Genomic DNA, 14,798 nt, shown 5'->3' with positions numbered 1-14,798 from the left:
GCAGCATGAGAATATGGCAAAGTAAACATGATACCAGGTAAGCAAAAAATCCTAAGAAAAAATACGTTGCCATGGAGAATCTATCTCTACATAAATAAACACAATCTAGGGAGTAGAGATTTTAGACCCCACCATATACCAGATGCAATTCCAAAAACCACCTGCAGAAAACACCATGATTAGCCAGTTCATAAGTGTGCATGGAGATTGTATTATCACTGTCTGAGGTTCAGTGAAAGCCAGGTGCAATGACTCAGACCTGACTCAGTAGGCAAAGATCCGGGAAAATCATGGTTCAAGGCCAACCCTGGCAAAAGTGAGACTTCATCAAAACCAATAAACTGTGTCCCCTGTGGGAGGGATGGTTCGAAGGGCCCCAGCCCCAGGCCAGCTGAGGACAAAAACCCTATAGGAAATATAGAACAAAAGGCAAGTGGAATGTCTCAGGTAGCAGAATGCTAGGTAAGAATAAGGCCCTAAATTCAAATGCCAGTACTGCTCAAAGCTAAAATTAAAGATCAGGGATGGAGGTATGGCTAAAGTGGTAGAATATTGGAGCCAATACAAGTTCAAAGCTCAGTACCAAAAATAAAGTTTGCATGCACACCTACCTTCACTTGTATTTGGCAAACTAAATTTCAAATTGTATTGGATATTTTCCATTTCCACTGCTTCCCTCCAGCATACACCCCACCCCCCCCCCCCACACACACACCCAAACTACCCCTACTAAGATTTCCGTGCTTGGGAAGTATGGAGACACAGCATTTACTCGTGAGGTGAGCGGAGGGGGGTGTACATGCAAAGAAATAACTCTCCAGGACAGAGCCTGACAAAGGACTTCCGGACTTCTGGACTAGCCTCACTGATTTGTTTAGGGTTGCTCTGCTTCTTTTCTTTCTAGGAGGAAGATGCCAATAGCCTTCCTTCCAAGGAAATCCAGAACAGATGCCAAACCCAGTGACTGCACAGCTCAAGCTACCCGGGGTCAGGAAGAGTGGTGTGGATAAAGTAACTTACAGGAATGTGTACGTGTCTCTGTGTGTGTGTGTGTGTGTGTGTGTGAGAGAGAGAGAGAGAGAGAGAGAGAGAGAGAGAGAGAGAGAGAGAGAGAGAGGGGGAGGGGGACGGAAGGAGGGAAGGAGGAGGGAAGGAGGGAAGGAGGGAAGGAAGGAGGGAGGAAGAGACTGGCTTAGACCGGCTGCTCACCTTCCGATGAGGGAGAACTCGCCCACCACGCCCAGGCGCCGCATGGCGCTCAGCAGTCCGCGCACCGTCATGCCCTCGCAGAAGCACACCACCACTCTGGCCTTGGGCAGCCGCTCGCGGAGCTTGCGCAGGAGGCGGTCAAAGCTCTTCTCCCCGGCATTGCTGTAGATTTTGTCCGAGTGGGCTATGCACAGGCCTTCCTGAGCCGCCAGTTCTTTGAACGCGTCCATTCCACTCTCCCCGTAATTCCCTGCACAGAAAACAACCAGCGTGGGTTGAAGGGCGTGGAGACGGGCGAGGTCCTTACCACCGCACCCAGGGCTCCTGGGTCACCAGAGCGCGCGGGCCCGACCTTCCCCATCGTTTGTAACTGTCACGGGGACTGAAGCAAAATCAGAGGCGAGAGCCTAGCCAGAGGTAGCCAGACCACAAAAACCTCCATGGAAGTAAAGGGAAGTGATCTGGGCCAGGGCACTGACCATGGAACAAGTTTTGTGAAACAAAGGCTCCCTGCCCTATTTTACAGCCATGAGTGATCACGTTTGTCCCAGATTTTAACCACAGGGGACAAAGCATGCTGATCTTGGGGTAGAGAGGTCAGCTGGCTCGTGCTGGCTGCAGGTTAAGGGGTAGATGCTTCTGGTGATAGAAGGCCCCTGAGGCTTCCCTGGCCAGCGAACGTGCAAAGCAGGTGGAACACTAAACAGACCCGGGACAGAGCTACCGGGCGTAGTCAAAACCCTCTGGCATGGATGAAGAGAAGCGACGGTGAGAGCCTTGGCCTTGGCCTTTTACTTCTCCATTAGATCATTCCTACCACCAAGCGCACTTGTAAATACTAAGAACTCGTAGAACAATGAGATAAATAGCACACTTGGCCATTTCTCCATCTCTATTCTTCATTGATGACTTTGGCCCTCACCTTAAAAGTTCCATATTTCCACTGCTTTCCAGGTTTAGAGACTTTGATATCAACATGCAACGTGCTGTCCTCAAAATTCCTCAACCTCCGGGCTCCGTTGCTATTTCCTGTAACCTATCTAAGTCTACAGTCATATTTTTTATTTCTTTTAGGACAAATGGTTCTAATAGCTCTGATTGTGAACTGTTTAATCTTCCAGTCTGTTTACCTCTTATCATTTAAGTTCCTAAGCTCTACTCCCTTTATCTTAAAACACAATGTCCTCAACTTCATGAAAATACGAAATCCATTAACTCCCTAATCTCCATTCTCCCTTTCATTTCCCTCTTGTTTTGACTTGTTTTGACTTCACAGTCTGTCTTCATAGTCAATCCCTTCCAAACTCCTGAAGTCTCTCCTGTCTTCCTGACAAAACCCATTTGCTAATTAAACCCAACCAATCCTATCCCACGCTTATACCGCACATATAAACATGCCAAGAATAAACTCATTTCCGTGTTGACTGGTTTTCTTTAAAATTCATGAGAACACATAGTGAAAGGGCATCCAGCAGTACTACATCACCGCTGTAAATATATTTTCTTATCAATCTCATGATTATTTCATCAGTATTCTCTCTCTCTCTCTCTCTCCCTCCCTCTAATACAGGCTCTTTCCTCACCCTTTGTCTGCTGGGGTTCTCAGCTCATGGTTTAATCAGGACAAGAAAAGTCAGACAAAAATAAATCCAGCCACACACTATAACACCTATGCACCTATCTTCATTGACACTTGTATGCTCTGGTATTTTTTTTTTGTATTGCAGTTTATAAGGGATTAGGATAAAACTAATCCATGTTCCAGAACATTGGATTCATTACATTTTATCCATTCAAATATTTTGTTCAAAGAGCAATTACTTTTTCTGTCTTGAATAATCAACCTATCTCTCCTAAGGATGTTGATGTAAAACAAAATTCCTGGACACATTACTTCACTTAAGTTACCATTTGATTCGCTAACTCTTCCTCTCTTCATACACTTGCAATAACAGTTGAAGTAAAAGAAAATCTGCTTCTTAATATTTCATTCTCTGATTTAAAAAAAATATTTCAGCTGAATATAGTTGGAGGCAAATTTTTTGTATACATCCAGAGTGTGCAATGATCTTAATGAGTTCAGACACATGGACACCCATTTCCTCAGAATCTTCTCATCAAAAGCTTTCATTGTCGAAGCTGCTAACAGCCCTGTTGTCATATTATATGACTGGTTCTTTGCCTTTATTTACCAACTATTTAGCTATACTTAATGCTGTTTCTTCCTTGAAGCACTTCATGTAATAGAAATTCTCTTGTTTTCCTCATGAGTTATTAACCACTCTAGTCAGTAGATATGGATAATACTAACCACTTACAAGTAGTTATAATAATAAGACAATACTAAGATTCAAATGGTGCATTGAAGCAAAATACACAGTACTCATTTGTCTGATATATCCATTTATAGACATCTGAAGCTTAAGATGCCTAAAATAATCTTTCTTCTCTTTTTTGTAGACATTTTTCTTTCAGATATCTTCTACTAATAATCATGCCCTTATAGACCAAGTAGCTCAATAAGAAAATTTAAGAACTATGTAATGTCCCTGGTTTTTTGGTTTTGTTGTTTTTTTTTTGCCAGTCCTAGGCCTTGGACTCAGGGCCTGAGCACTGTCCCTGGCTTCTTCCCGCTCAAGGCTAGCGCACTGCCACTTGAGCCACAGCGCCGCTTCTGGCTGTTTTCTGTATATGTGGTGCTGGGGAATCGGACCTAGGGCCTCGTGTATCCGAGGCAGGCACTCTTGCCACTAGGCTATATCCCCAGCCATGTCCCCGGTTTTTTTGCATATCAGATCCATTTTTGCAGACTCTATCTTTAGAATATTCCTAATCCATTCTCTCTTATCTCCTTAAACCCCCTGATTCACTAAATCATGATTAGACCTTGCTGTCTAAAACAAAAGACTCTTTTTCAAGTTATTTAACAAGAAGACCAAAAGGAGTAGGTTAGGATGAGAAGGAAAAGCAAGGCCAGAAAGTTGTCTCAGTCAAATATAAGCTTCAGGCTGGTCCCAGAAGAAAGTGCTAGCAAACATGGTAGCATAGACCTAGTCCTGAAATGTTGTGCACCATGATGGAATGGAAATCAGGCAGAGCACTGACAGCATCACACACACACACACACACACACACACACACGCACACGCACACGCACACACACACCCCACCTCAACACCTCTCAGCTCTTTCCTAGGCAACTACCTTAGATTCTTTGCTTCCATTCTTATTCGCAACAATTCACCCAGAAACCAGAGTATAGTTATAAATTGAATTATGTTATTCATTTACAGAAAGCTTCCACTGCTTCCCAACATGCTTGGAATAAAACTGAAACTCCTCATCCTAGATGACCACAAGCTGAGATCTCCAACTTCTCCAGCTCTCTCTCTTCCCACTTCCCTCCCTCTCATCTTCTCTGGTCCTTTGGCAGTATTGCTTTTCCTGGAATACCCCCAACTCATTCAAGCCATGTATTAGCTGTCTCCATCATTACATAAAAGGATGGGATTTTACCAGATGTTCTTGTCAGCCATATCTCCAAATAATTCCCTTGCTTTGAAAAGTCTCTTAATCAGTTAGCTTAATTTAGCATCCCACTAAATCCCCAACACATTCCTTGCTTTTATCTCAATATCTGATACCTTTCTTTTTTATTCTCCTTAGAATGTAAGCTCCATGATTACATCTCTTCATGATCTGTTCCATGATATATGTTCAATACTTAGTATAATCCCAGATACTTAAATTCACAAGCAGAGAGTATTTTTTAACCAACCAAAAAAAATAGGCCAAGATTTTTAAACAAGCAATATTCAATAAATAATAAATATATAAAACTAAACAATTGATATATTAAAATGACTGAATCTTATTAGTTAGGAGGAGAGTGCAATTAAAATAAGGCATGTGGGTTGTTTTTTTCACCTGTAGGAATAACAGAGTTTGTTAGTATTATTCAGTGTTGGCAAGGCATAAATAAATATATTTGCTGTTGCTGAATATGGTTTGAATTTTTTAATAATTCATCAATTGTCTTCAAATTTATAATGTAAATATAAGGTAAAAACAGCAATCCTTTAGTCAAAACAATTAACAAGGAGTGACATTATAAAAAAAAATGATTTGCGACTAAAATATTCCGTGAGCAGTATAATGAATGACATGTAATGAGATGTTTCCAGATCTATCTCTGGATCACCTTCAGTGTCCTGACTGAGTAGAGTGAAGTCAAATGGAAGCATCAGCACATCACAGATCCCCCAGTTCCCTGGACTGTGTGTGCAGAGACGTCAGAGCCCAGACAAGAGGCAGTGACTGATTATATGGGAGAAAACTGCAGCTGACAAGTGAATGCCTTATTTGTCTGCACCATAGGGCACAGCAAGGAAGTTAGATGTCACTTCCTCCCCCTAAATACAGGAATCTGCAAGGTAAATACACACACACACACACACACACACACACGCACACACACACACACACAGCCAGCAGACAATCAACAAAAGTTACTGTTGTTTTGTTAGAACATCCAATTAAAAGAGGAATAACATTACTTCCATGGTGCTAACTCCTAAACTTCAGTCATACATATTATTTTACTCTTTTATCGAAATGCATGCAGATTAAATGAGCAAAAATGTTTTTCATAAGAATAAGAAGTCTCATATGTTTTAGGTCTAGTAAAGGTTATAGACATACTTAGTTCACAACCCTCAACTTTGACAAGGAAACAAGAAGTGAAAGGCATGCAGGGGACACGCAATTTGCTGATGTTAGAACAACACAGCTTCTACCTGTCCTAACTCTCAGATTCCTGCTCCATTCTCTTCATGCTCTGAGACTACTAAATATCTATGTTTTCATTACCTAGAATAAAATCTGAGTACTTTAATTTGTTCAATGAACTGTTAGTCTCAATTTCTGTATTCATAAATTCTTATTTGGACAGAAAACTGAGGGTTATATATTGAAATGTACTTAAACTGTCCATTTCTCTTAGAGTACCTGCATATCTTCAAACTCACATGTAAATTTCTGTGTGAGGAGCCATATCTAGTAACAATAGCAATAACCAATTTTATGAATTTTTATACTTTAAAAAATTGCATTCATGAGCAGTATCACACTTAACTCTTTAAATGTAATGCACCCATTATCAATATTAATATAGGAAAATATCATATAACATGAGAAGAAATCATACTCCACTGAAACTCAAATTTTGTGCTACTTCATTTACAAGCAACAGATCTAGTGACCAATGAGTCAAGTACAAGTATCTAGAATTAGTGCTATGGATGAAGGACCAACCAAAGTACACAAAGAAAATGCTAGCTGTCCTGAGCCTTAAGATACAGCATATTTTTCCATAAATAGAAAGAAAACCAAGGGACTTGTACTCTTTAGCTGTCTGCAAGGTCATGAGCAATGTCAGACTAAAGATAATACAGTCAGCTGGGAGACTACCCTGGCCTGAGCTTCCTCTCCTCTCTTCATCCTGCCCCTCAGGCTTCCTCTTGCCTTTCTAGATATTGAAGGATTTATTCAGACATCTCTCTGGATCTAGTGTCTGCTGACCTGAAAAAAGTTTTGAGTATGTGAGAAATTAGATTATAAAAAACAGTTAAAAATAAATGGCAATATGATTATATGTATTTAGGGCTGGTACAAAAATGTATATTTTCATTCCATTAGCAAATATTTTATTGCCCTGTCAACTCAAAAACACATCTTAGGTTTCTGTATGTAAAGATTACCAAGAAATATCAAACATTGGCTTTCCCTTGAGTTTGATAAATAGTACGTGTTCGGGTTTAGATAAAGCACCTAAGCATATCACTTATTCACATAACAAATTCCTTATAAAAACAATCATCCATTGTGAAGCTCAAAAGTGTTCAATCATTTTCTTAAATTGACACATCAGTGCATCCAGGATTTGCCATCCAACTGAGAAGTCCTTGCTCACCACAGCCATTTCAATGCTCTCCTACCACACAGAGCACTGTTAGTTACAGCATAAGCCCAAGCTCACAAAGCAAAGCAACAGTGAGATGAATGTGTTTCGTGGGATATTAAAGTTACTAGGATGCTAGATTTGGGAATAAAAGTATAGAGATAATTAGATACCACCCCTTGGACAATGTCAGAATGAAAGGGGTTCTAGAAGAACGTGAGTGAAGGGCTGGCATGCAGGATGAGCAGCAGCATCGTGAAGCCACACAGGGATTTTTTTTTTTACAGAAAATGGGTAGAGAAATCCCTCTGGAGCAGACAATCCATAGTTTATAGAATGAAACTCTGAAACAATTTCTAGCAAGGCATCTGGAATACACCATAGAAATGTGCCATGTTTCTACAATATAACAGATTTTATAGCAGACTTTATTCCTGTTACAATGTTGTCTTAAACCTACAGAGTAAGAGAGAAAGGGAAGGGTGGCTCATAAAATAGAACACTTTATATATTGACAAATTTTCATTTCCAAATTTGTTACATGATGAAAAAATTTATAGAGAATGAATCAGAATATTCTATTAAAATAAGCATCTAAACAACTGATAGAGATGTTTACAAGAGGTATATATGATGAGAACATTTATATTTATATGAACATAGGGTTTACAAAGAAATATTTTATTTGGATAAAAAATATTTTAAGTGAGAAAAGTAGACAGTATTAACAATAACTTTAAGAAAAGCACTAAAAATGGGGTGAACACAGTCATATTATTCAATGTACATATGTGAAAATGGAGCCAGATAACTTGAGGAGATGGGTGGAATGAGGAGAGATGAGAAAGAATGGTGAAAGAAGTGAGATGGATCAAGACACATTGTACTCATAAATTTACGTGTCAAATTGAAATCTCTCCGTAGAATGACTTAAAGGCGATTTTTTAAAGGGGTGGAGGGGGTAAGATAGGAGAAGAGAGGAGGGGAGAGGAGAGGAGAGAAAGAGGAAAGGAGGAGAGAGGAGAGGAGAGAAGAAAAAGAAGGGAAGGGGAAAGAGAAGAGGAAAGAAAAAGAGAAGGGGAAGAAGAAAGGGAAGACATAAAAGGGGAAGTGAGAGGGGAAGGAAAAAAGGAAAGGGAAAGAAAGAAAAGAAAGAAGGAAAAAAGAACGAAGGGAGGAAAGGAGGAAGTAAGGAGAAATTCTTCTAAGTCTAAATTTTGAAACAGTGAGATATAATAATATTGATATGGACATTTTAACTTTGCCCTTAATATTGTCCACTTTTTTTTACTTTAAAATACTTTGTTATCCTTCCTTTTTTAAAAAAGAATGTTGCTTCTGTATCTTTATGAACCAGGATCAAAAAACAATATTCAACACTGGTCAACTCTACGTATTGATTTATAAGTTATATGAGAGGCCAACATTGATGTAAAGAAGGATGCAAACATTTTTATACTTGCTTAAAGAAAAAATGATTTCATTTTGAAAGAACACTGATCTTATGCCCTAGACACCCTTTCTCTCTGCCTTTACTCATGTAGTTCAAGATCACCTGACAATGACTCCCTTTCTACTTTCTACCTCTGAGACATGGACCGGCCTGGCCAATGGATTGCCACCTAGGACATGTAAGACAAATATAATAATATCTATCTATCAGAATTCTGATAAGGAAATCAATTTCATAGCATGTTCTAGAAACCTAGTATTCAATATCTATCACTATTGGGAAATCCTTCTTTTTGACCTAAATTCTTTGCAATAAAAATCCAAATTCATCCCTTCTTGATTCTCAGAGGAAACAAGGACTAAGTGGTTTGAATTTGTCTCTCTTTTTCTTAGAGGGTATTTTGGTACAATCCTGGAAGTCACAACTCAGCCTTTTCTTCTTTTAACAACTTTAACCTTGCCTGGTGACCTTTTAATTTGTTTGATTCTCCCAGGTAACTCTTGGAAAATGTGATATCTTCCCACCTCCATCAATGCACCTGCTGAGCCCTCTAACACGTCAGCACTAAGGGCCTAGTTATCAGCTGATATTTACCTATCACCTGCCTCTGGATTCCCAGATGGTGCCCTGTATGAGAATTTATACACAAGGTCAGGGAAGGAACTAACTCTGGCACTCATAGAGGACATAAGGGACTCAATTTTACCAGCAACTTCCCAGCTGCACTTCTGAGTATCCGAAGTGTAGAAAGGTGTAGGTTCCGCAAGCAAGAAGAGATTCACCACAAAGGGGCTGTTTGCTCTCTGCTTGGAGGACTGAGGCCAAGTGGCCTTCATCCTGTGCCCCACTATCTTCTCTATTAGGCCTTACTGCTGAGTGATTAAGAGGATAAACCCGAAGGCAGATCAACTTGTGTGAATCCTGGATCCTGAGGAAGGAGCTACTTAACTTTAAAGGAGTTTCTTCTGGAAGCTTGACTTGTCCATTATGTGAAACAGAGGCCATCATATGCAGCTCAACGACTTGAGATTATTAAATCCTATGTGAAAAGTAACACAAAAATGTCCGTGTTCCTCAATAGTTGTAGAGTTGTAAATTGGACATAAGGTGTTGACAATCACCCAGGAGCGATGGATTCTTTTATTTCTATCTTCCTATTTACAAAATCTGAGCTTGCAATTGTCTCTGTCAATGCCGGGCTTCACTCTGCTCATGGTCACATTGGACCAAGCTGTTCCTTGAATTATTTTTGCAGCTATATTTGCACCAAGAAAGTCCTCTTTTTCATTTTTGAGCTTTTGATGCTTCCATTTAAACTTTAAGCTCTATGATGATACACAGCCCCAAATATCTACATATCCCGAATCCCCTGCAGCTAGAGAAGGAATGTGAACCACTTTCAGACAATGAGATTTAATTGGGAATTGTCCAATGAGGCTTATGGGAAAATTATAAGCTTCATATGGCAGACATGCATCTTGAAAGCCAGATCTGAGACTAGGTGAGCTGTCATGTTGTAAGTAGGTGAGATAAAATATGAAGAGGATATGTGTGCACGTGCATGTGTGCATGCACACACATATATACACATTTGAGAAGAGAAGACTTAGTACCTCAGAGAACTTTTAGCATTGCAAAGCTTCACACCAGCCCTGCACTTCCATCGATGGATATCTCCTTGCTAGAGAAGCTAAATCACTCTCTGATACGTCACCATACATCTGGTTTTTGGCTATTTGCAGACAAACATGTTCTTGATAGTTTTATGGACTGAAATGTTTGTGTTCTTCCAAAATTCATACAGGAAGCCCTGATCACAAATGTGGGTATCTTTTGAAAACAGAGCCTGTAAAGAGTTAAAGTTAAGTGAGATCAGAAGAGCAGAGCCCTGGCCCAACAAGATCTTGATTTTCTTAAGCATACACACACTCTCTCTCTCTCAAATAATGAGAGGCAGACAACTACAAGGCAAGAAAAAAAGCTCTTACCAGGTATCAAATCAGATGGAACCTTGGTCTTTCCAGATACCAGAGTTGTAAAAAACACAAAACCTTGTTTCTGACCATTTAGTCATAGGAGCCCATGTAGACTAATACTAACACTCTAGTATAGTATTGGCCCTCTGTTTTCACAAGTTCCACATTCCTGGCTCAACCAACCCTGGATGGAAAATATTTGGGAAAGCTTAGAATTTGCTTTTCTAAGGGGTTACACTATTTGAGTTCCCCCTTGAGCCTACTACCTTTCACTTCATACATTGGTATACACTTGGATAACACCTCGTTTATTTGCTAGTTTATAAGCTAATTCTAGTTTTCATGAATGTGGGGAAACATGCGACCTTTGTTTCTGTATTCTCACTACTTCTGCTGTCTTTCAAAAAGTGGCATGACAATGTATAGCATACAAAATTAAGAAGATGAAGGAAGGGGTGAATAGGGAAGAGATAGATGGATGAGAATGTTGAAAGAGGTGACATTGACCAAGAAATATTATATTCATAAGTGGCTTTGGTAAATGGAAATTCCTTTGTACAACTACTTGAAGATAATATTTTTAAGGGGCCTGAACTGTGTACCAAGTGGTATGCACCTATAATCCTAGCTACTCAGGCGGCTGAAATCCGAGGATGGCAGTTGGAGGCTAGCTCCGGCAGAAAAGGCACTGTGAGACTCTTATCTCTAATTAACTACTCAAAAACCAGGAGAGGCACTGTGGCTGAAGTGGTAAAGCACTAACCTTGAGCACAAAGAGGCTCGGAGACAGTGCTCAGGCTCTGAGTTCAAGCCCCACAACCAAGGGAAAAATTGGCATGATTCATGTATCAGTGGCATAAGCCACTGCTTTTAGTCCTAACTACTCTGGAGGCTGAGATAGAATTATGGTTCAAAGCCAGACTGGGCAAGACAGTTCATGGGACTCTTAACTCCAAATAAACATCAAAATACTGGAAGAGCTATGGCTCAAATAGAGCTCTAGCCTTGAGCCAAAAAGTCCAGGGACAATCTCCATCTTATGGAAAAGACTGTTAAATCACTGTTGTAATTACCTTCAACCTGCCATGTGAAACCGTAGCTTCTATTGTTGATGATCCTCTTGTATCCCCTTCCTGTGGTTGTACCCACACTATCACTGCATCTTATCTGAGTACATTGGAACCGTACATACTGGTATTAGAACTAGGAAAGTGAAAGGGAATATCAAAATCGAGAGACACAGGATAAAAGACAAATGACTCCAAAAGCAAATACTCGCAAAACCATTCGGTATAAACCAACTGAACAACTCATGGGCCGGGGGGGGGGGGGGGGGGGGAGGGGAGAGGAAAGGGGGAGGGAGGAGAGGGGAATGAGGGAGGAGGTAACAAATAGTACAAGAAATGTATCCATGGCCTAACGTATGAAACTGTAACCTCTCTGTACATCACTTTGACAATAAATAAGAAATAGAAAATGTCCAGAGTTAAAACCCTAGGACTAGTTCAAAAAAAGTGTCATGTGGATGATTGTCTTTTTGCTGAAAACGTATTGACTTGTTCTTGTCATTATTACATAAACAACATAGTGCAACAACTTACATAGCATTTATGTGGGATTAGGTACTCTAAGTATGTAGAGATGATTGGAAGTTACAGAATGGTGAGCATAAGTTCGGTACAAACACTATACCATTTTACATAAAAGGACTTGGGCAAAATCTGAGGGATTCCTTGTGGATACCCAGAGCCAATAATACATGGGTTTCTCATAATAAATTCCAGGATGCAAGCCAGGAGCCTTGACTACCTTTAACTAGTTGTGTGTGACCTTGAGCTGTTTTACATTCTGTTTGACTCATGTCATGGTGTGAGGTTCATACCAGGAGATCCTTCAGTTTCCTTATCACATAAGCATGTGGAGACGCTAGGATGCTATGAATCAGCACTCTTTCATAATCTAGAGCTTCGTGTCAAAACATTTTTTCGTATTCTTAGTACGCAAAGTAGACATCTGCTCGGCCGATTTTTTTCCAACAGTTTTCTCCATGCCCAATCTGATTTCTCTTACAAGTATATCACTGTAGGAGAAGAAAAAGCATTTATTGTGCAACCATTTAGCATTTATCTTTCCTGAAGACATAATTTTTTTAACTAATACTTACTTTAGGTATGCAGCCACTGGAAAGTAGGGAATTAAACACTGCCCTGAGAAATAGCTGATACTCTAATAAAGACAAAGCTACTTTAAGAACAAGCTCATTAGATGAACCTGAACTTACTAGGAGACACACTGCCCAGCAACATGGAAATGACATTCACCAAGAACCAGCTGTTCCCAGTAGCTACTTTTAGCCACACTTTGTTCAATGAAATTAACCCATCCCTGCTAGAAAGTTCGTGGTCTCCTATTTAACACCACTTTAATATGGTTTACCTTATTGGTGAAAAATATCTTTTAACTATTTCAACATAGATTTAACTGTGGGACAATGGAAATGAGGGTGTGGAGGAAAAATTACCTTTTATTCACAGGACATGAGACTCTGCTTCAGTAAATGCAGTGTATCAAAATGCCCTAGGTTTGTGTCCTATGAGACCTAATCAGGGTTTGGTTCTGCCTCATTGTACCTCTGTTGGTGTGCCACTGAAGGGATTGGCCTGGGTGATTTCTGAAGCCTCTTGTTACAAATCAGCAAGTCCATCCCTAATTCTCCGTGTTGTGACAGGAAAAAGCTCACTCTTATAGCATAAAGCCTTAGTTTAATCTTAATTTCACATGGATTCAGACTATGTAGAGTTTTCCCATAGCTTTATTAGAACTCTTAGAGTTAATACACTTTACTGTAAAGGGGGACAATGCTGCAATACAGTGAGAAACAGGAACTCCATATTCAGAGAGTCCTGGGTTCTAATTCTATTTCCCTGATCACTGTCTCTAGGACATTTGGAAAATCAATGTCTTTCTGTGCTTTGTTTCCCTTGTCTTGAAATGGATGTTAACAGTAGTATCACCTCTTAAAGTTGTTGCAAGACTTCATGACATTAATGCATGCAAATATTATCAGACATTAAAAATTGACTTGCATACATTACTAGTGAATGGCAGCTTATTATTCAAAGTAAGTAGCACATAGGGCTTATTATTTGTTGGGTAGCATCTTAGGCCGTCTGTGCTAAATATCAAATGAAGTCCCTTATGTACATTATCTCCTTTCATATATGGATAAAAACTGAGTCTTGGAAGAATTGTTCAGAGCCTATATACAGTAAATGGGAGAGACGGGATCTCAGCCCAGCAGTTACACTTGAGTCCACATTCTAATTCGATCTGCTGTGAGGAGAGTGGGTCACATGACTATGCGAATGGAGGGGTGAGTCAGACAGGGCAAGATCACAGGAGGCGTGACAGGCAGCATCTGAATGTGAGGCTGATCAAGGCAGAGTCAATGAAGTGCCAAGAACACAACCAAGTAAATGTCACTGGGCATTTCATCCGCTTCTCCAGCCAGTGTGTTCAGAATGAGGCCTACATCTGACGTAACTAAAAGTGCTGGCAAATGTCCCTCTAACCATGGTACCTCCTTGAGCTATATTGGAAATTCCACCATTAGAAAGATATCATTTCTGTCTGCCTTTTGAAGAATAATCTTAAGAGAGGAAAAATTCATTAAAGCCCTCATCCAGAAAGCAGCAGATAGCTGGAGGCACCATGAGGCTAGGCGAGGAGGGGTGACAAAGGAGAGTAACACATCAAAGGCAGATTTTTGTCAGCTTCATAACAGAGCTTTCATTTGACTATCCTTGGGTCATTTTCAAACTCTTTCTGGTGATGATTAAATCCTTAAATCTATTATTTCAGTATATATGACTTATATTTTATATACCATATATAACAAAGAATAGATAAGACTGAGAGACCTTAAAGATTAGTTTGTCCATAACCTACATTTTATAGCCGGGGCCCAAGGCTACAAAATAAATCAATGGCTCTACCACACTGAAATCCACTGAAAGTAGTCATTTCTACTTTGGCGAGTCCCAGCTTTCTAGCACACTGGCACATTAAAAATTCTAGTTCCCCTTCCGAATTCTACACAGAAACAGAAACACAAGAGGAGAAAAATGGCCTTGAAATCTGCCTTAAAATGATCACATCCCACAACAGTCCAGATAAATTGTCTTCAGCCACTGCTCAATGA

General features: G+C 40.0%; 1 protein-coding gene across 2 annotated transcripts in view; it reads right to left on the bottom strand.

Annotated features, from left to right (window-relative positions):
• Positions 1 to 14,798, bottom strand: part of Grm1 (glutamate metabotropic receptor 1) — a 292,553-nt gene that overhangs the window by 207,230 nt on the left and 70,525 nt on the right. For both annotated transcript variants that reach the window (XM_048354248.1, XM_048354249.1), the window contains exon 2: positions 1,210 to 1,459. In XM_048354248.1, the coding sequence (XP_048210205.1) occupies positions 1,210 to 1,459 (250 nt within the window). The remainder of the gene's footprint in view (positions 1 to 1,209; positions 1,460 to 14,798) is intronic.

This window comes from Perognathus longimembris, chromosome 9 (genome assembly GCF_023159225.1).
Source record: "Perognathus longimembris pacificus isolate PPM17 chromosome 9, ASM2315922v1, whole genome shotgun sequence".
NCBI lineage: Eukaryota > Metazoa > Chordata > Mammalia > Rodentia > Heteromyidae > Perognathus > Perognathus longimembris.
This window is presented reverse-complemented; position numbering and strand designations above follow the sequence as displayed.